Source organism: Phytophthora infestans, genomic scaffold (genome assembly GCF_000142945.1).
Source record: "Phytophthora infestans T30-4 supercont1.21 genomic scaffold, whole genome shotgun sequence".
NCBI classification, from domain to species: Eukaryota; Oomycota; class Peronosporomycetes; order Peronosporales; family Peronosporaceae; genus Phytophthora; species Phytophthora infestans.
In genome coordinates this window covers 528,657-548,569 of record NW_003303738.1, presented here as the reverse complement: position 1 = coordinate 548,569, position 19,913 = coordinate 528,657, and the positions used below count along the sequence as shown (strand labels likewise).

Below are 19,913 nucleotides of genomic sequence, written 5' to 3'. Positions count from 1 at the left end.
GAGGAGAGCACACTCCATTAATGACATCTTGTCGTCTTGACAGATTTTATCCTCCAATTTTACTTACTGTGAAGCTGCTAGGAATGGGGGGTCTATGTGATTGGCGCCATTATGCTGGACCGGATTGGATACGTCCGAGAGCCCGGAAGACGCGACCGGCAGCAATCTCGCGCGGCAGTTTTCCATTTACCTGTTCTGTTGATGTGCCACAGATGGTTGCCTTTCCCTGGTGGGACATCGAGCCGGTGCTTTATTTGTGCAGCGTTTCGGCCATTACAGCTTCCACTTTCAATTGGAACGTCAAGCAGATTGTCTCAATCACGGCCATTACAGCTTCTACTATCAATTGGAACGTCAAGCAGATCGGCTCAATCACGGCGACATGCCCAGGTGTGGTCAACGACTATCAACATTGGATTGGCGTTCGCGCTCCAAACCTCAACCTGGTTTACCAAGTACTATAAAAGCTTGCTCTTGGTGTTCGTCGACTTAGCGCTGGTGAATTTCGCCAAGGCGCCAAAAACGTCTCCAGCGATAGCCTCCCCACAGGCACCCACCACAACGCAGTCCATGCCGGACCTGCGCTTTGTGCATACGATGAAGTGAGGCGGTTCACATCTTCGCCGGAGACGAGCTGCTAGGCTCGAGCGATGAAATATAATTCTCCGCTGAAGACGATGAAGACACAGACGTGGGAGCTGATAGCGATGCCCTAGATGATTATAAAGTGAGTGACGCCACAAGCGATGAAAAAGACTCCGTCGATTTGTCTGTTGGGACACCGTTCGATAGCATGTCCAAGGAAGAGTTGAGCTCGCACGCGACGTGGGACTGGGGTACATATTTCAAAGCTCGAAGTACGCTCTAACATACACCATTCATGACAAAAATATATGCTGTCCTCTACTGTACACTACATTAAATGTAGTGTCCATTATATCTCTAATCGTTTATCCTGTGTGTGGCACTGTGTAATCTAAGCCAGATCAAGTTCTAAGAGTCCAACTAAAGGAGCTTAAAAGTACTGTTGCTCCAGCCAAACTTGCGCAAGCACTCAGCTCGTCGCTCGAAGGTTTCTGTTTCTGTTTCTACCGGATAGATATTGCCGTGGAGTCGTATCAAGTTCAGCATCGATCTCAATGTGCGGATAAACGGATGGAGCAGCAGCGAATAATCGTGCAACGGCGGCCTGACTACAAGATGAAGACGACCCGGCAAGTGTAGCATTAGCTGGCCGCATTCAAGAGGACCAAGCCCAACAGACTAGTCAGTTTCATTGGTATCCTGTGTGCGAGGGGGCTTTGCTTACCTCGAGAGCGCTTGGCAAATCACTGGTCGGTGGAGGCAACAGGTGCCGTTCCAAAAGGGATGTTTGGTCGCTACATGGCGCGGAAGCGGTTCGAGAAGATCATTCGTTTTTCCATTTCAGCGACAACAACCACCTGGATACTGATCACATCAAAACGTGGAAGATCATCTTTGTCGCGGACACTATCAACAAAGGGTTTCGGACGGGAATGCCTGTTGGCCAAGTTAATTGCGTTTGATGAGGGTATGATACTCATGCGTAGCCGATGCAACCCGATGAGACAGTACCTGAGAGGTAAACCCCAGTCATGGGGAAATAATTGCTTCATGTCATGTGATGCTGTAAGCGGCTACTGTTGAGGCATTGTTGTGTGGAGTATTATACATAATAATTTAGAACTATTTCTTGATCTAATCCTGTATAGGGCTAAAATATAGCAAGGAAACTGAACAGTGACAAGAAAAACCCCAACCAAGGTCCGGAAGCCGTTGTTCGGAAAATTGATCTGGTGCTGGATGGGTTTCCCAGCGGCGACTGATTAACACCGATCGGTTTGCTCCAACCTCCGTTTGTCGTCGATTCTACTACAGCGCGATCACACCATGTGGGAACAATTAAAATAGAGCGACGGGGTTGCTGCAAGGCGATTCCGTACAAACAAACGAATAGGCCCAAGTTAAAGTCCCGGGGTCTTTACCGGGTAGCTGTATCGAAAGTGGAGTCAAGCGTGGTTGCAGTATCTTGGATGGACATCCGACCACTACACGTCACCCCAACCGGCTGCAGCATCACAAGAACTACCCTACCGCGTCAGCAAGGTGCTGATATTATTATAGTTCCTGCACATCAGCTTGAGACGGATTATTAAAGCGGAATGGGTGGTGCGGACACACACAACCGGTTGCGAATGCGACGATATTCTTTTCAGTTTTTGTCCTCCTGTCTTCGACACCATTAGTTGCTAACATATTTTCGTTTTATGATGTATTGTACAGGGGCAATGAAAAAGAAAAAAAAAAGATGGTAACTATATTCTTGGGCCTTGTAGATATGCCACTTGTGAGCGCCTACATCATCTATCGCCACGAGCAAAGCCGAAAGACCCCTGGGAAAGCTCCCCCCGCACATACTGCGCTCCTGAGATCGATGCAGGCAGCTTTACTTAGGGTGGGGGTAGCTGATTTTGAGGGAGACTTGACTGTGTAAGCAATAGCCGACCGGCCCGTATCAAGTTACTAGGCTTTTCGCAATGCATTTCCAGCCACGTACACAATAGAACAAGTGGAATCGCGTAGGTGCTACAAGACAAAAAAAACTATAAAGAGGGGCCGAATTGTCGTCAGTAGGCGTGCAAGATTTGCTCAGTACTGCGCGTTTGTCGAGCTGCATGGGAAACTACTTAATATTGCGTCGAATACTCAAAAGCCGAAGACGAGAGATCCTGCGCGGATTCCAACACAAGAGATGAAGGCGGCAGCAGCAGTGACGAGTCCGAGACGGAAAGTCGCAAGAAAATCTACCTGTGCCAAAAAGTCCGACGGATCAAAGCATTCATCTACTTGCAGTCACATCTGGCACTACTTCAGGAGGTGGAACATACACATCTCCCGAAGCCAAGACTATTCGCCTTCATGCGTTAGCCAGTACTAGGAATGCTGCCCACAGGGCAAAGTACAGGAAAGCGACCGAGCTGGCAAGTTAGGGGTTAGGACAACACGGTTAAGGTACAGGGCGTGCTGGGACATTAGGGATTCTACTCTAGAAGACTCACAATAGACGTTTGAGTTTACCAGGAAGCGCCAGCTTATCTAGACGTAATTTTATCACTAAGACCTACTACAATCATACCGGGAAAGTTTTGCCCTAAAAGAGCGAGGCTGCTGGGGTTATACGATCACCTTGCTTCGAATGAACATGATTTTTTTTTGTTTCAACGTCTCTATTAAATAGAGAGCTTAAATGACATTTTAAGCCGAATTCGAAAGCATTTGTGCCTGTTTATGAGGCGGTGAATTAATTAATATCCCATATTTTAAAAAGTAATTTACGTGAACAGAGATGAAAGGTAAAAAAAATCTCATTTGACAAAAAATTAAAGTTACGAGTCAATTTTAAACTTCAGTACGAGCTTGGACTCATGGGCGTATCGTTTGTGTTCGCCTTCGCTACAATATCATTGAAAAATAGTGAGAACGAGTCCAACCTTAAAAAAAAATGTTACCAGCAAACCGTACAAGCAGCAGATAATGACAAACGTTGTGGTAGTCATCAGGACTAAAATCCACTCCGGGCTGTAATAAATGTAACTTTCGTCCCCAGTAGCACTCAAGTGAGTTCGCAGCAACGTACTCAACGTAGGAACTGCAAGAGCCGACAAGAAATTCCCGCATAATTGTTGGAGAGCTGCCACTGTCGCCGCACTTGTCGGGAAAGCACACTCCACTCCCAGCTCCAGTGCAATCGGCTGTACCGGTCCCAATACAAACCCGAGAAATAGCAGACTAAGAAGCGTAAAGTGGATCTCCACCTTGGGTACCAGTCGAAAAACGGCAACCCCCAGTGCTACAAGCAGCAAGCAAAGCTGCAATACCGCCTTATGGCTCCTCCTCTTGTCCACTTCTCGACTGATTATTTGACTTCCAACAAGCGAACTGATGATAAAAACTGCGCCAAAGACGCCAATCTGAGTTGTGGAGAAATCCGTGACACTCAGAAACTTTGTGAGTAAAGCACACATGGCGTTCAACACACATTCTGCCATAGAAAACGCCACTACAGTGTGCTTAAACCCACTGTGCGAGAATGCGTTGGCCCACTGACTCCAGTCGTAGTCGTCTTCTAAATGTGAAATGGGTACAAAATGATCCGAACCAGATTTAGGATACGACTGGAAAAATAGGAGAGCAATGAGCCAAGAGCCTCCAGCTAATACAGCGATACAGAAGTTGTAGAACGGGACTTGCTCACTTGATAATACCACGAATGGGGCGGTGAGATAGACGATGGCAGTTCCCATGGCGTTGGCGTTAATCGCGACACTGGTGGCTGTGGCTCGCATAGATGAAGGGAACCAGTTGGCCGACAATACAGCAGGAGAGTTCACCATGAAGGGCATCGCAAACGACGCTAGTAGTTGTCCTAGTATTGTCACGTACGGCTCTTGAGCGCTATCAAGAGAACACGAGAAGTACCGTAAACCTGCACCTCCCGCTTGTAATAATCCGCCAAGTAAAACACCAAAGCGCAAACCGAATTTATCTATGATCCAGGAGCCAATGAAAGAGCACGGAATGTACGAGATGAAATAAATAGTGATGAGGTGTTCGGAGTGAATCTGAAATATGTAGCTCGTAAGATTGGCGAAATTTTCTGTCAATAATGTTATGAAAGTACACACCCGTTCCTGCCATCGTGACTCGACGATGCTGTCAATGGGCGCGTATGAGTAGCAAATGGCCTGGTTGATAGCGCTTAGAATCGATAAGATCGCGAGCATGAGCCATTTCGTGCAAGTGTCTCGTGGGGATTCAGAAGCCGCCTGTTGACGGTGCTTCGGTAGTAACGAGCCAGCCTCGGCTGGTCCAGACAGGAACATTGTCAGGCGCATTCCAACGCATAGGTGTAGAGCGTATAGGGACAACACCTTCAGCGTTTTGCTCTGCACGCGGCGACACGATCATTCTTTTGGAGACATTGAGTCGAAGTCAAAGCGGATCGCGGGCGACGATTCAGACTCAATCGTGACCGCACATTTCTTTAAGATCGCAAGGCCGAGGCATAAGTTTGATCTGCCACTGGCAGGTCACTAACCAACCCCGTACGGGTCGGAGTCAGGTTCAATATTTGAGAGGGGGTGACCTCGAAAACAAATAATTGAAAACAAATAAAAATATAATTAAAATAATTAAGTCTTAGCCTGACAGAATTAAAATTTTAAATCCTTGCAATTGTTAGCATGATTTACAGCTATCGACTGGCATCTTGGCATATTCTTATGGCCGCCATATTGTAGTAGAAATATTAGTGCGTTCGTTGAAGACTGGTTAGAGACAGTCGCTCTAAGCAGTGATTGCACTACGACGATGTTGGTCGCCCTGCACAATAGGTCTATTGAAGTTTGAGTAGCTCAATTCAGCATCAAACTATCGAATTATATCATAGAACCTCAATTGCGGTGATCTTGACCAGTAAAACAAGCAACAAATGCTAGGTTCGGTGTCAGTCTTGCACTGTTGGCTGCTTCAGAATTGCGCAGAGAGTCTAAATATTTTTTTCAATTTTATATCGCAGGATTTTTTTTTTTAAATCCTATTCGGGATCTCTGCTGCCTAGTATACGGGGTCTACTGAATATGTATCTCGATCCCTTTCAGAGAGGCTAGCAGCGCGGAAAAGTAATTTTACAGGTAAGCTTGACATCATGATGATAAAATGAATCGTCACTTTTGGCGGTGGCACTAAACATGCCATCATCAATTATTGAGATGCAGACTACCGGTGGTATTGCGATACTTTGATGTCGCTTTTTGTGGTTGTTTCCTCCAATAGATGACTAGTGTCCTTTTTAATTACTTTTAAGTATGCTTCCTTGCTGATGGTCAATGCCAAAATACCATTATAATAGCGGTAACATACAAAAACGTGATTAAGATTACGCCGGTCGTCAACAAGAGGAGCAAGGGTACATGTATCTACCACCACTTTCATTTGCGAATTTCTCTCTGCTCCCGCAATCTCCACTCAAGACCACCTGCAAAAAAGCGATTTTACTACGTCCATGCAGCTTTGGCAGTAGTCATTCTAGCCCACGGCAAAATGTCATTGGCAGAATCAAGCCAGAGCGCTTTGTCAACAGATGAAGAGGTAGAGAGCGCGGGGACAGCCGGCACGGTCATGCGCCTGTTACGTCAATTCTCTGAACTGGATACCGAAGACAATGAGGAACGTGCTGGGCCGGGCACAATTGTCTTCAACACGGCCAAGAAAATCGACGACTTTTTTAAAGTTGAAAAGCTCAACAAGGTGCTTAGTCCACAGCGGGCTGACGACTACCTGGAAGGGAAGAAGCTTGGGGGCTGGCTGGACAAAAAAACACTTGATTCGGTCCTTAACAGCCAGTTTAAGGCAAAAGAAGCCTTTTTCGCGCAATGGCGTAAATCGGGTCTTACCCCTGCCACGTTAGACCAGCTCCTCAAACTGGGTTATTATTGTGAACGCAAATCGATCAGTCCCATCTCAGTTTTACACAAGTCTTAATACGATATAGACCGCTCACTCTAATTAGTCGCAGTTTGAAATTAGTCGTGCATTCGCGCTTGAGTGACGGCACAAATCTGGAATACTTATCAATCCTAAACAAAAGCACCGGTTTTGGGTAGATCACTTTATCCTAGTATGCTTGATTTGAAATATGAGCAGGTAGTTTTTACATAACGGGCAACTAAGTTTCCAAATTTCCATGCTCCATCCTAAACACCATAAATTATGAATGATTAGGGTGAACCGTGAATAGGTTATCAGGCATGAAGAGTCTCATTAAATGTATTATCTGCTACCTCGAAGTATGTGCATTGACTGGGTTAACCGCAATGAACAATATGTTGCAAGGGTAGAGCTCGTTTACAATTGAAGTTAGAACTGTTAAGCTGAAAGAGGAGTTAAGAAAAACAAATCTTAGATTGCTCCTATTCAACGCTTCAATTCTGAAACCACCATCGTGTATCCGCTGAAAAGCAAATGCAGAAATTCCTCGTCGTCAAGTTTACTCTGCAGCCAATTTATTTGTGATGTTGGGGAACTTCTTGTCTTGCACCCCCCCCATCTTCAGCTTCAACGCCGACGGTTGGCGCGAAATGTTATGATTGGCAACAGTTCCCAACCCCCACAAACTGCACCCATGCATCTCATCGGAGTCCTCAATGGTTTTTCCGCTTAACGCGAGGGGTACAAACAACATGCCGAGGTGAGAAAAGTATGCCGTGGTACTCATGGCTGAAACATCTCGGCCCCCGCCTCGCGACCCACAGCTGAAGAAGACGCCGCAAGGATTGCCAATCACCTCGCCCTTTACCCACATGGGTAGATTATCTACCGAATCGTAAACGGGTCTGCTCGGCTAGTGGGTCGTGTGCACTAAGGGGTCGTCTTATAATAGATCGTAGAAAGATACTCGCGGAAGTGGTGTGTAATTTGCAGGAAATTTAGTATCACTATACTCCGAATTAAGTAGCAATATTCAGTGAATTCAGTGAATTCAGTAGCGATATTCGGCGAATTCAGTGAAGATTATTCGGCAAATTTAGTGAATTCAATAGCGATATTCGGGAAATTCAGTACAGACAATAAGCGATTTTTACCACCAATTTTCCAATAGCTCAGTGATTAGCTGTCCGCCTTTGGCTACAATCTACGTGTTGGATGCACAGATACACGGGGAAGAGGAGACGGCCGACTGGACTGCACCCTTCTGTGCCCGCAATCGTAGCTGACGCAGCGAACCCGGCTTCAGATAGAACAGTTCCTCCTTGCCCTCCTCATCAGTTTCCCGGGTCTCTTGAGCGTGACCTCCCACAGCTCGGAGGTGCGCATCCGTGCAGTGCCAGAGGACCACCCGCTGACGGTAGAGCTCGACTTTGCCATGCCTCCCACGGCCTGGGCCACGTCAGCGCCAGGACAATGGCGCCCGATTGGCCAAATGCTCAGCAGCGGGAAACTTGCTCGGAGCGTCGCCACTGCGCTGCGTCCCGAGGTCACGGTACTAGCAATTCATCCCCACCCTCGGCTCAGCCGCCTCGTATGCCTACGGCGAGCCCGGATCTTCTGGCATAGCTCACGGAGGCAGTATCGTGCTGCCGCGGCGGCTCGGTCCAACCGGAAAGGGGAGACCAGCTCGATCAGGCGGTTGACACGATGGAAGGAGGCTAACCGACACGTGTGTGTGGGACTGGATGCTCTGGAATGGAAGCGTCTTCGTCGAATAGTCGGACTTGGACCATGGGGAGAGTAGCTTCTCATCCGAATCAAGAACTATGCGTGATCGCTGTACGACCCTACGCGAGTATTTCCGGGACGCCTCCATCCGGAGTGCTTTCGAGCTCGTCACGTGAACCTTTTTCATGTCTTTTGGTCCTTCCCGGCGGCCGCAGCGCTTCGTCGGGTGTTTTTGCGCCGGTGGCGTGTAAGGATCTGGGGACCCCGGCTCTGATCGAATCGATATTTGGGCTTGCGTTGCCCAGACTACCCAAGGAAGTATGGACTGATGTGTTTCACTTGTACCCGTCTATGGCCGCCATGGATTTAGACCAGCTCACTCCGGTCCTCACGGACGTAGCTGAAAGCTGTTGGCGAGTCGAAGCGGCGCTATACTAGCACGGCGTCTGGCGGTGGAGAGTCGCTTTTTTCGTCTCTCTCAACACCGTCGCTGTGGACTCCCACTCGACTGTATTGAGGTTGCGTTTGGCATGTGGCTATGACACGATGCACCACCACCTACGCCTTAAAGCCGCTCATCTCCATTATGAGCGTGCGATCAACGTTATGAGAAGGGTCCTCAGAAATAAGGGGGTTGTCCTGTGTGGCCGCGGCACCGTGGGCTCCACGCGTTTTCTCCTCTTTTTCGACGGGGGGTCCCGTGGAAATCCTGGTCCCGGGGGGGGGGCGGTCGTATTGTCCTTGGGGACGGACGCGGCTAGCTATAATCTGTGCTGGGTGGGCAGTATGGCCTACGGGTTACCGAGAATGACCAACGATCTTGCGGAGTCGCTTGGACTGTCAGCTGATGCTGGACCAGCACCGCCGCAGGCGTCCTCCCAAGGCGCATCACCTCAGGGCGGTTTATGTTTAATGCAAACGAGTGGCCGGACAGCTGACAGTACTGTCCTGGCGGCACCATTCGAGGGAGCACAAGTAAATGGCTGAAGCACTAGCCAACATGGCGATGGACGCCCGCCGTAGCGTTCAAGTTCGACTCACGCACGAATCTTGCCCTTTCGAGCGCTGGTCTACCGTTTACGCTCAGGCTGCCAACGATGTTGGCCACTGGTTACAGCGAGACCAACATGAGCATTTTTCGAGATCCGTGTCCTCATCACTGTAAGGTGATGGGGCATCCTTGTGAACTTGGGTCATAAGGCAGGGTGGGTGGATTGAGACGGCCGCCCGCGAGGTCATAAAATGTCGTTAGTGTAACTAAGTGACAGCCATGTTCCATAACAAAAAAAACGGATGCACAGATAGCACACTTACAGTTTCCGTGTTTAGCTTTGAATCTGTGAATGACGCAGCCATTGATAGCTTTATCCTCGCCTCTGCCCCCCCACATCTATCATATCTGTGCAACGGCACCTCGGTGTGTGTGGGCATCAAGGGAGAGAGGTCCCAAAACAAAGATTTTTCAAATGGGCTTCGGATACACTAGAGCGTGGAGCTCGCACCTAAAGATTGTGTTCCGCCGCAGTGTCTACCGTAGTACTGCGAGCACAGCACGACTAGCAATTCGATCAACAGTCAGTGCATTCGAGTTGGTGAATGTGCACATCTGCGTCCAGCCTGGTCCCGGAACACGTGTTGATATTATTAATTGTACAGCTGCAACGAAGCGGCGGGTTGTCAGCCTTTTCGTTCTCGACTTTATGGAACCGGTGAATGAGGTGTGGCGGCAAGTGAGCTCAGAGTCTTACCTGGATGATGACTTGATTCGAAAAGGGCTGTCGGAAAAGCATGTGAAGAGTCGAGTATATCGCGTCCGCCAGAAATACAATGGGATTTACCTTCATGGGCGGGTCGAAGTACCACCTCTATCGATGGTGGAGGGGAAAACGCCGAGCCGCTTTCAGTTTCACATACCCAGAGTCAGACCCTACCGCTGAACCGGACCGTGACATTGGCTGGATCCGTCCAGAGCGCCGCCTGCTACTCATGTACAACGGCGCTTCACTTTTCTTCGATGGGGTTATTTCGATGTGTACCCAGCGACTTTAAGCAGTGCAAGGTCATAATGGTGTATGATTAGGCCAGTGAGCTATTTGTCCCAGTTTACTTCGTTCTATGCAGCCCCAAGGCATAGGACATGTACTTCGACATTCTGATCTATAGGGATACCTCCGAGAAGCTGCGAGCCATGTGACGTGGTGTGTGACTTCGAGCAGCCTTTGAACAGGGTATTGCGAAGCCGTTTCCAAATGCTGAAGTGATCGGCTGTCTGTTTCACTCCAAACAGGCATTCCGGAGTCAAATGAAGTCTATCTTCTACATCCGTGGTGCAGAGGTTCGCATTGCTATGGAGAAAGGTGTGCTTCACATACATACGGTTATTGATCCTGAGCTGGTTCTTCTGCACGGTCTCCGGTGGGCGAAACGCACTATTCGCGCCAAATGTAACGCGGCAGGGATTGCATACACACGTGCAAAGTGGAAATAGTTCTGGAAGTACTTTTGCGCTACGTCGCTGGAGCGGTACACCATCGAATTGTACAATGGTCACGGGCTATTCAACGGTCCTCTGGCTAGAACAAACAACCCCTCGTACAAATAAGAGAGCTAAACAGAGCGTTCCCAAAGCTTCACCCGTACATCGCCCTTCGCCGCGGCGATTCGGATGATTTCTCAGGATTCCGTCACCAAGTTGGCAAACGTGGCACAAGGTGCAGCGTAGCAGAGGCAGCAAAATCAATGCTAACAAAAAGAAAAGGGACGTCGTTGCACGAGTGCTACTGATGGGTTTAACCTAGATACTATTGATCTCCCCACTCCAGTGGTATTTGCTGAAGTAGATCAAGTTTCCGACTCTAGAAGTGAAGACGATATGCACGGAGGTGATGTTGATTCCGTTGAAGAGAGTGATATGGCCAATGTGCTGAGAGGGACGAAGGCGCTTGTTGATTTCATGTTTGAGCCTTGTGAGTTTGGCAACGCGGATGAATCGGCCGACATCAGCGGAGATAAGGTCGTACAAGCTGCAGTTGTTTAGAAGCATCTAAATATGTGCTCGCAGCTAGCCAGAAGCTGTTAGCACCCCAGCTACATCTTTGTGGTAGGGGATAGATGTAGTGAGCGTTTTGGACGTTACGAACTAGTGACTCCCTGATATTTGAATACATGTTTGTCGCCATGCATTAAATACATATACTTATGTAGTTTCCTGACTAACCTGGCACCGGTCATGCCTGATGCTTAGGTCGGCAACAATAAGCGTCCCGAATGCACGAATAGGCCTGTATATGACCCCGGAAAAAGTCTATCACCCACATGTCCCCCCGCGCATCGAATAATGCTTTCATCTGAGCGGGCATCATGCGCGTGGATAAACCCAGCATGACACCATCAGCATTCTTGAGGACGTCAGGAGTGACAACGGGGAAGTCAGACTTCGGTAGGGCGTGGCGTTTATCGAGAACGTCTACGCTGAGTGTATCCTTCACTGGCCTTGAGCTCCAGGCACAGTGTCGATACCTCTTTGAATAGCCGAAGCCATCTTTGCGACGTGTCCGAACGTGGAGTATAAGACGATGACCACCTTGGTCATTTTAGTCGATATTTGTACAGTTGGCTTTATCGCTGGCGAGCAAATTAATTTTATGGGGAGGCATGGAGCATGGTGTAGCTTATTTGATGTCATAATTGGTGAATGAAGCGCAACCAGCTCCGGATTACCTCGATGTCAGTGCATAACCAAATATCGATTACTTTCGCGTAGTCGACAAACCAAATACTGTATTCAGTTTGTAGAACTGTTTCTGGCGAAGAAAAAAACTCTGTGGGTGAACTTACTGTCGTATTTATCGAATTTAAATTGGCTCTTAAGACTAATCAGGGTATTACTGCAGCAAAGCTACTTTATAAAGAAAACAAATTACTGGGACGTCTAAAGTCCATCAGGGGTACCGATATAATGCTTTCATTAGTAATAGGCAGGCAATACCTCTGGCAGGGTAAGAAGCAGTTATTGGACTATGTCCAAGGGTTGAGAGCGCTTATCGCCGAAATGGCGGAGGACCCGCTTCTGGTACTCGTCATTGTGACCGTGTTCATGGAGAGACTTCGTGTGAGCGCAGCTCGAACGGAAGTATTTCGTGTACACACGAACGCTTTCAAAGAGGCGGTGGATGTGGCATTGAATGCCGAGCACAACTTTGGGTTGGCTCGATCTGGGTAGAGCGCTGGCAGCGCGAGACCTTCATGCGGACGGAGCCTCCGGGCCTCAGCTATGTTGAAGACAAGGACGCGGAGCTTCTTGCTGCGGTACAGCGCGCCGGCATCCGCCAATGCGTTGTGTGCAATAGTAAGAAGCAGTTGAGGGCCTATTGCCCTCTGCGCAAGAAGCGCGAGGCTCCGGCGAGCCAACCCTCAGTCATCGCCGTGAAACGGCAACGCCCAGAAGGTGCGGGGCGGCCTACTGGGGGATACCGAGATCTGTTGTACCTCGAGGAGGTAGAGGGCAACGGGCACCAGCACCGAAGAGAGCGGAGCGCTCTTACAAGAAGGGTGAGTGCAAGCCGGGCTTGCTGGTCGTTTAAGCGAACGTGAAGGGCTTCGCGGAGCCATGGCGAATTCGGATGGACTCGGGAGCCTTGACCAACTACGCCCCACCCTGGAAGGGAGGCAGCTGTATGCTGAGGCACTGGAAGTTCCATCGAGTGATACGATCTATGTCCGTCTCTCGATGGGGACACTGGTGTCTGTGTCATAGGTCTCTGTCGACCTTGGTGTGAAGATCGAGACCTTCAATAGCGTGAAATGCTGTTTGGACTTAGACTTGGATGCAAGGTATGACCTCATCCTTGACACGGCATGTCCGGAGCGCCATGAGCCATGGATTGACTGAGGATCAAAGACCTCTTGGCTCTCAGCCGAGTGCCTCGCGAGACACTACCTCCTCTTAGAGGGGTGATAGCGCTGCTACACCTGGTCGTGGTGATAAGGAGAGGGGAGAAGAAGACGCAGGGCATCTGTGACGTCGTCGACATTGGAGGAGGTGTCTAATGTGGCGAGCGATAAGGCTCCACGTGATCGCTGTTTACAGCTGTACGCACTCTTCATTGACGTGACGGAGGAGGATGAAGGCGACATCAGCCTTGACACTCTACCCGCTGTAGATGCTCTGCTAGAGTTAGACGAGAGGTATTTTGATGAGTTTGGCGAAGCCTGAAGGCAGGTGAGCTAGCCGAGGTGGTCCTCCGGAGATCTGAGGAGGAGTTGAACTCCTCACCCGTCGTGGATGACGCGGTCGTGTAAGACGCCAAGAAGGCGCTGAGCGTACGAAGTGGATCGGCGATCCTTAAAGACCCTACTGCCCTGTGGTGAAGGCGTATGAAGACGTTGTTTCGAAAGACCCACCGACGGGTCAGCTTCCGGATTGAGGCGTGTGTCATGCAATAGATCTTTTTTCTGGAAACAATACTGCGCGGCAAGACAATGGTCTTTGCCAAGGGAACAGTGTGACGTCATTTACGTATTATTCCGTGCAAGCATGAAATAGGTAAGGTGCGTGGGCGTTGTCTCCATTTAACAGGGAAGGTGCGTGAGAGTAGTCTCCGCACTCGACACCCACGCTCTGTGTCAGAAAGCTGAACGGCAAGTGGCGCATTGTTCATGCTTTCGACAAGCTAAATGCGGCCACCTTCCCGACGCAAAACGCCGATACCTCGCAAGGATGATCTGCAGAGCAACATGGTAGGCTGTGCGTTGGAAAGGGCACTCGACTTGGTCGATGGTTACTACCAATTGCTCATGAGAGCGAGCGACATTCAGCTGACAGCGGTGAGTACTATGAGCGGTATGCTCTGGGAGAGGCTGGTAATACCAGGGGATGTTAAAACCACTAGCAACGCTCAATCGTCTTGTGATGCAGTTGTTCTGGCCCTACCCGACGCACGCTCAGACGGACGTGGACGATATATTCGTTCAAAGTTGGGTGGAGCACGGAAAGTCAGACGTGGAGAACCACATTGACCACTTGCGAACGGTACTCGAGTGCATGCGCACTAATAAGTTGTATGCCAACTCGGACAAGTGCGTCTTTGGCGCGAAGGAAATATCTTTCCTCGGGTGTTTCATTGGGAACCGTGGCTTACGGGCAGATCCTGCCAAAGTCAAGGCCATCGTGGCCCGGCTCCCAAGAACAAAAACAACTTACATAAGTGGCTAGGCCTAGCCGACCACTTGCACAAATACAGCGCGAGCTACGCGGAGATGGCTTGGCCATTATCGGATCTACTTAAGAAGGATGAACCATGGTGCTGAAACATCGAGCACGACGGAGCCTTTGAGGCAATGAATGAGCGCCTCCTCCCGGTTCTAGTCCTTGTGCTACCGGACCCTGATCGTCCGTTTAGCGTCGTCTGTGACGCCTCCCATCTTGCAATCGGCTGTCCTTTATGTACTTTACTACAAGCAGACGCCGAAGGGCGTGAACGCGTGATTGCGTTTGAGTCTCACCAGCTCAAAGCTTTAGATAACAACTATCCGGTTCATGACAAAGAGCTACTTGCAATGTGGTATGCTTTAGCTTAGCTCAGGGTACACCTGCTAGGGTCTAAGCCTTTTTTGTGCTCTTTACTGATCAGGCATCGCTACGCACTGCGACGCAATCGCCCCCCCCCCACCCCTCTCTCAGAGAATGGCAAGATGGCTTTTCTTCTTTGCCGAGTACAGCTTCAAGGTGAAGCACAAGCCGTGGTGGCTTAATGTAGTGGCCGATGCGCACTCTCGCATGCCGGACTAAGAATTAGCCCATGTCACGACAGTGACGTTGTCGGTGTTTGCCTTGATACGCGGAGCGCATGCACAGGACGACATGTGGGTAACGGTGCTAGGCGTTCTTGGGAGAGGCAAATTTAAAGACTCTGTCAAGGAATGGTCTGGTCGCTTACGCGCGAGACTGCATCGATACTCACTTAATGGCGATCAGCTGAGCTACAGCACCGACTCTGAGGTAAGGCCAGAAGTGTTTTTTGCCTAAACTTTAGACTCACTTCCTATATTTCATTGCAGTACCCAAGTTAGCGACACCTCAAAGCCAACATCCATGGGTATCATTTACTTCCTGCTCGTTACGGCAAGTCTACTCTCAAGCTACAATGCTAATGCCGCCATCTTAGGCGATGACCAAACAAGGATGTACACAGTGGCTTCAACGGACGCTGCGGCGCTAGTCCGCGTTGTCGATACCAGGAACGTCAAGAGGCTTTTGCGAATCAACCACGAGGGCGAGGATGATGAAGAAGAGATAGTGAACAATCCGTGGGAGACGAATCTATACAACTCGAAGAATGGAGAACTAAGTGGGCTACGAAAAATCAATTTGTTATTCAAGGAAGGAAAAACACCGGCCCAGGTCTGGTATAAGCTATCTGGGCTGGGTGCTGGCATGATACAAAAGAACGGGATGAAATTCAACCTGTTTTTTTTACAAAGTATAACGCTGTGCATCCCCGCAACCCTGGCGAGTCAAGATGAGGTTCTAGCTATTTCACATAGCTTAAACATTACTTAATGGCACTTGTCAGTTACAAAAACCTGTACTACTTGTTATTTTGCTACTACTGAAGTAAATGCGAGTGCCGTACTAGCACTAATAATTGGCTGTTTGTGATAAAGGAAATTCTTTCCAGTTTTAGGCGTTTTCTTTTCGTGCTGCTAGTGGTAGCCCCAACCTACAGGCAGTAGAAAAAAACGTGCGAGAGGGGGGGGTAATGCAATGTGAGTATGTTATCTGTTTTTAGGCTCTAAAACAACGCCCTGCGGAAAGGCTCGCTGCGAGAAAAAAAGTGTTTAAAGACAAACTCCACTAACCGCAACTGTCACGCCAAAGACATTTGATGCAATGGAGCCTGGCTTTAGCTACCCACAGGAGTCCAATCGGCATAATAATTTATTTTTTTATCTTGATGGATGCGTTGCTTATGTTTACTTTGACCAAAAGGACTGCTAGCGCCTGGAATGGTCAAATATATGTTCTTCTTGGTGCCGAACGAGCTTGTAATCCACGGACCATCTTCACGTTATGGAGCTATAAGGAGAGCACTAAAAATAATGGTAACTACTGAGGTTTCGAGTATATTTAAATGAAGGAATTCCGCTCACAGTACAGCAAAAACCGAAAACATATTTTTATGCATACGTTTCACGCGCTGAGGTACCAATAACCGCTGCATTTAGTCGCTGACCCGCTTCCCTTTTACGTTTGCTAGTCGTTTTATATCAACATAGCGCTCGTGCATCATGTAGACAATCATGTACTTCTTTTCGGTGGCTGGGTAAATCTTAACGATTTTAATTATCGAGCTTGGATCCACACCTTCTGCGTGCCAGCGTTCCAATACTTGTGTCTTCCCTTAATAATATTCAGTGAATATGAGAGGGCAGCGTCGAGCTGCGTTTTAAGCACGGCTTCTTTCAGCAGATCATCGGTCAACTTTGGATCGACGGTTTTCTTTTCGAGTTTAACGATCCTGTAATTCATCCTGACGTTGAGGCCGTCTTACGCAGAAATCCCACCGCACCACCGGGCTTGTTCTGACTTGACCGCCGATGCGATTCGACTCAGGACGGCAGTTATTGCTGAAAATTTTACCTTTTAGAAATTGCTGTTTACATATGTCAGCGCTCGGCGCGGCTAATCACTTTTCTGTTGTGAACTCTAATCGTCGATTATGTCTTATTGCGACACTCAGAAGGTCAACTTTTTATAAAGGTAAAGTCAAATGATTTGCTGTGTGCTGACGCTGTAAATGCATGTGTTTGGCATGAGAAAACCCCGGGCGCGCATATCGCTCACTCACTTTGCGCTCAGGATGATAGACGGTCCGCAAGTCCGACGGTGCTCACTCGTGAAGCGAATGTTGTCTGAATGTAGCTGGCTGAGGGTGCTTATTGAAAGCACCACACACGAGCTTCCTCCGCGGTATACAAACTCCACCAGTACACGAGCTTGCGCGACGCCGTACAGCACTCCCGGCAGAACCATGGTAGGGCTCTCGATGAGAGAGCTGCCAGAAGAAACTCTTCGCGCAGGGGATACATTCGAGTATCATTCGTGGATGTTCGTGGGTGGCGATCCCAGAAGCCATGGCATCGCACGGATTTTGAAGGTCTCTCAGAATGAAGACCCCGAATACTTGATCCGAGTGAGCATACGCAAGATGTTCTCAACTAATGAAGCGGATTTCCGATGTATCTGGGGTCCTTTTCAAGGTCTGCAAGTGGAGTAAGCTGCGTACATATATTCTGAAGGACGGCGAGGTAAATTTTCCTACGGTGTCCAGCAAATTCAATTCTGCGCTGCGGCAGGCAGTCGCCCATGGTTGGGCGGCAGCATCTATACGTATACAACAAAAGAATGAGCAAAAGAAGTCGCAGCTACTTGATGATTCTGACGGAGAAGTAGAAGCTACAGCAGACCCCGGTTTTTTGAGTACGAGTTCTACGAGGACCCAGCCACCTTCAGTTGCTGCTTTCAGCTCTGCTCTACGCCTTCCACTTGAGACAACCCGAAAGGTCAAGTTTTAGCGAGGAATGTGGCGCCTGCGTCAGATTCGGACCTCTTTGAGTTGCAGGAGATGAACAATACGAGCCCCAGGACTTCATCTGTCGTCAGGGTCGTAAATGCTGCGCTTGAATTAGGGTCCGCCCGTACTGAAGCTACTACTGGACGTGAGGATACATCATAACATGTTACAGATCCCATGCCTAGAGAGGAAGAGGTGCTGGTCGGAAAAGTCCGTTTGAATGATATTCCTACGCGCCTGGAACGGAGCAAGATTCGCCACCAAGCAAAGCAGGGGTCCATTGGGTGGCACCAGCCTCGATCACGAAATAAGAAACACATGGCAATGAGTGCCATCACTCGTTCCGGCACCAATATCTACCATGCAAACTCGTTAAACGCAAAAAAGCTGCAAGAATTCCTACGCCTGTTCGCGAGCGACTGAAAGCGCTGCATTTCCAACGGCCGACGTTCTCCCTTGACACTTCAGCTACTATTTGTCCGATACTACCACCGCCCGACAACGCTGTAGAGTGGTCGGACGGCGGCAACGAGATTAATGAGTGCAGAGCTCCTGATGGTCTCACTTTCCTGACGTTGGCAAGCTCGACCCGGGTGTATGTGTGGGCGATTCCTTCTTAGATTCCTGTGACAATGCACGGTCGTCTATTTACTGCACTGCTTACTGCTGCGCGCGAAGTGGTGTCTGCAGTAATTCCCCAAGAAACCGAGCTACTCTCTGTCTATTCGATACTATGCGCGTTGGTATTGGTGTTTACACAGCAACGTTTCTTGACGTAGGAGACATTATTGGTGAGTACGTTGGTCAATTGAGTGAACATAATGCACAAACGGAAGGACAGCCAGAGGTAGCGAAGAAGACGAACTCCGGGTACACGATGTTGTACTACACCAAGTCTGCCAAGAAGAAGTTCGTCTACATCCAAGCGGAAAAAAGCGACTCCATGATGCGATTCCTATCACACGCGTGTGAACCTAACGCAGATTTTCTGGAGATGCGCAACAGACGCTCAGTGAAGGTCTTGGTCGTTATGCGGAAGACTGCGAAGGTCGGAACTCAAATTACAGTCAACTACGGCGATGAAGTCTGGTTTAGATGCGCATGTGAGGACTGCTGGACAGGGTAGAGTATACAGTGAGGTGTACGCTCTGTAAATTCCTCTGTAAATGACGCTTGTTCTTACTAAAAAAAAATTAACAGTCCAGCAATTCAGTCAAGTACCTAATGCATTCTAACGCAAGCTGGTACAAGCTCTACTATTCCTCCAAACTACTTGCACGCGCGAATGTTGATATTTAACACCTTCCTCGGTTTTACAGCCTCTGCATGTACATCAGAATCGCACGTACGTATCTGCAGCAGATGTGCGAGCAATGTGTCGAGTGCTGGAGCTTACTCCTCGCAAAACTAAAACAGCGTCCGCAACACCTAATTCAATGTTAGGGCGGAACAGCTCGTGTAGCAGTTGCCGGAGATATGCATCTATTGTGGTCAAACGCTCACGTTGACAGAAGTGTTACCCTCATTAGAAGAAGATTACAATCTCGTTTAAAAGTTACCAGCCAAAATTGCAAGTACTGGAGGTGGAAACCTACTCCAACAAGAGTGCTGGGCCAGTGTTAGGAGGCCTGCCATCCTGATATTCAGCTCTGCGCTTTCCAATTGCGCGGCGACTAACTAGAACCCGCCGTCCAGCTCCATCAATGCGATCAGGCGCTCGCATGGCAAATAGCAAGTGTACGCAGGTTCTAAACTTGTAGCAGTAAATGCACGGGCATCACTGCAACCGAAGCTGTACAGGCCATCCTGACGGAGGTTCAATCTCGACCTCCATCCTTGCGTAGTTAGCCCCTTGGCCAGCGGTGGGACGTCTCCAGTAATAAGCAAAAATATGCGGGCCATGGCATGTCGAATACGCAACGGACGGAGTCTTTCCTCCGCGAGCCCGCGGCAGTACTCCTTCTGCCTAATTGACATCTTCAAGCGCTTGTGTGATGTGGCACACGTAAAATGCTCTCCTAGCTCATAGATATAGTACCGCTCAGTGGTAAGGCAGACCAAACCTTTTCCACGCCAAGAGCACTTAAGCTCGCTGCAAGT

At 49.0% G+C, this 19,913-nt stretch overlaps 5 protein-coding genes across 5 annotated transcripts; 2 read left to right on the top strand and 3 right to left on the bottom strand.

The window, feature by feature from the left end:
• Positions 1-212: 212 nt before the first annotated feature.
• On the top strand, positions 213-777 carry PITG_11843 (uncharacterized protein; the record flags this gene model as incomplete). Its single annotated transcript, XM_002901284.1, has 1 exon — positions 213-777. One exon carries the CDS (start codon positions 213-215, stop codon positions 462-464), a length of 252 nt encoding a protein of 83 aa, XP_002901330.1.
• Positions 778-3,583: 2,806 nt separating this feature from the next.
• Positions 3,584-4,805, bottom strand: PITG_11842 (Major Facilitator Superfamily (MFS); the record flags this gene model as incomplete). Its single annotated transcript, XM_002901283.1, has 3 exons — positions 3,584-3,600; positions 3,659-4,643; positions 4,707-4,805. 3 exons carry the CDS (start codon positions 4,803-4,805, stop codon positions 3,584-3,586), a joined length of 1,101 nt encoding a protein of 366 aa, XP_002901329.1.
• A 4,424-nt stretch (positions 4,806-9,229) lies between these two features.
• On the bottom strand, positions 9,230-10,770 carry PITG_11841 (uncharacterized protein; the record flags this gene model as incomplete). The annotated part of the gene is made up of 4 exons (XM_002901282.1): positions 9,230-9,345; positions 9,553-9,628; positions 9,987-10,103; positions 10,669-10,770. The coding sequence occupies 4 exons, from the start codon at positions 10,768-10,770 to the stop codon at positions 9,230-9,232; spliced, it is 411 nt and encodes a 136-aa protein (XP_002901328.1).
• Positions 10,771-11,032: 262 nt separating this feature from the next.
• Positions 11,033-11,621, bottom strand: PITG_11840 (uncharacterized protein; the record flags this gene model as incomplete). Its single annotated transcript, XM_002901281.1, has 2 exons — positions 11,033-11,281; positions 11,550-11,621. The coding sequence occupies 2 exons, from the start codon at positions 11,619-11,621 to the stop codon at positions 11,033-11,035; spliced, it is 321 nt and encodes a 106-aa protein (XP_002901327.1).
• Positions 11,622-15,331: 3,710 nt separating this feature from the next.
• Positions 15,332-15,799, top strand: PITG_11839 (secreted RxLR effector peptide protein, putative; the record flags this gene model as incomplete). The annotated part of the gene is made up of 1 exon (XM_002901280.1): positions 15,332-15,799. The coding sequence occupies one exon, from the start codon at positions 15,332-15,334 to the stop codon at positions 15,797-15,799; it is 468 nt and encodes a 155-aa protein (XP_002901326.1).
• Positions 15,800-19,913: the final 4,114 nt, after the last annotated feature.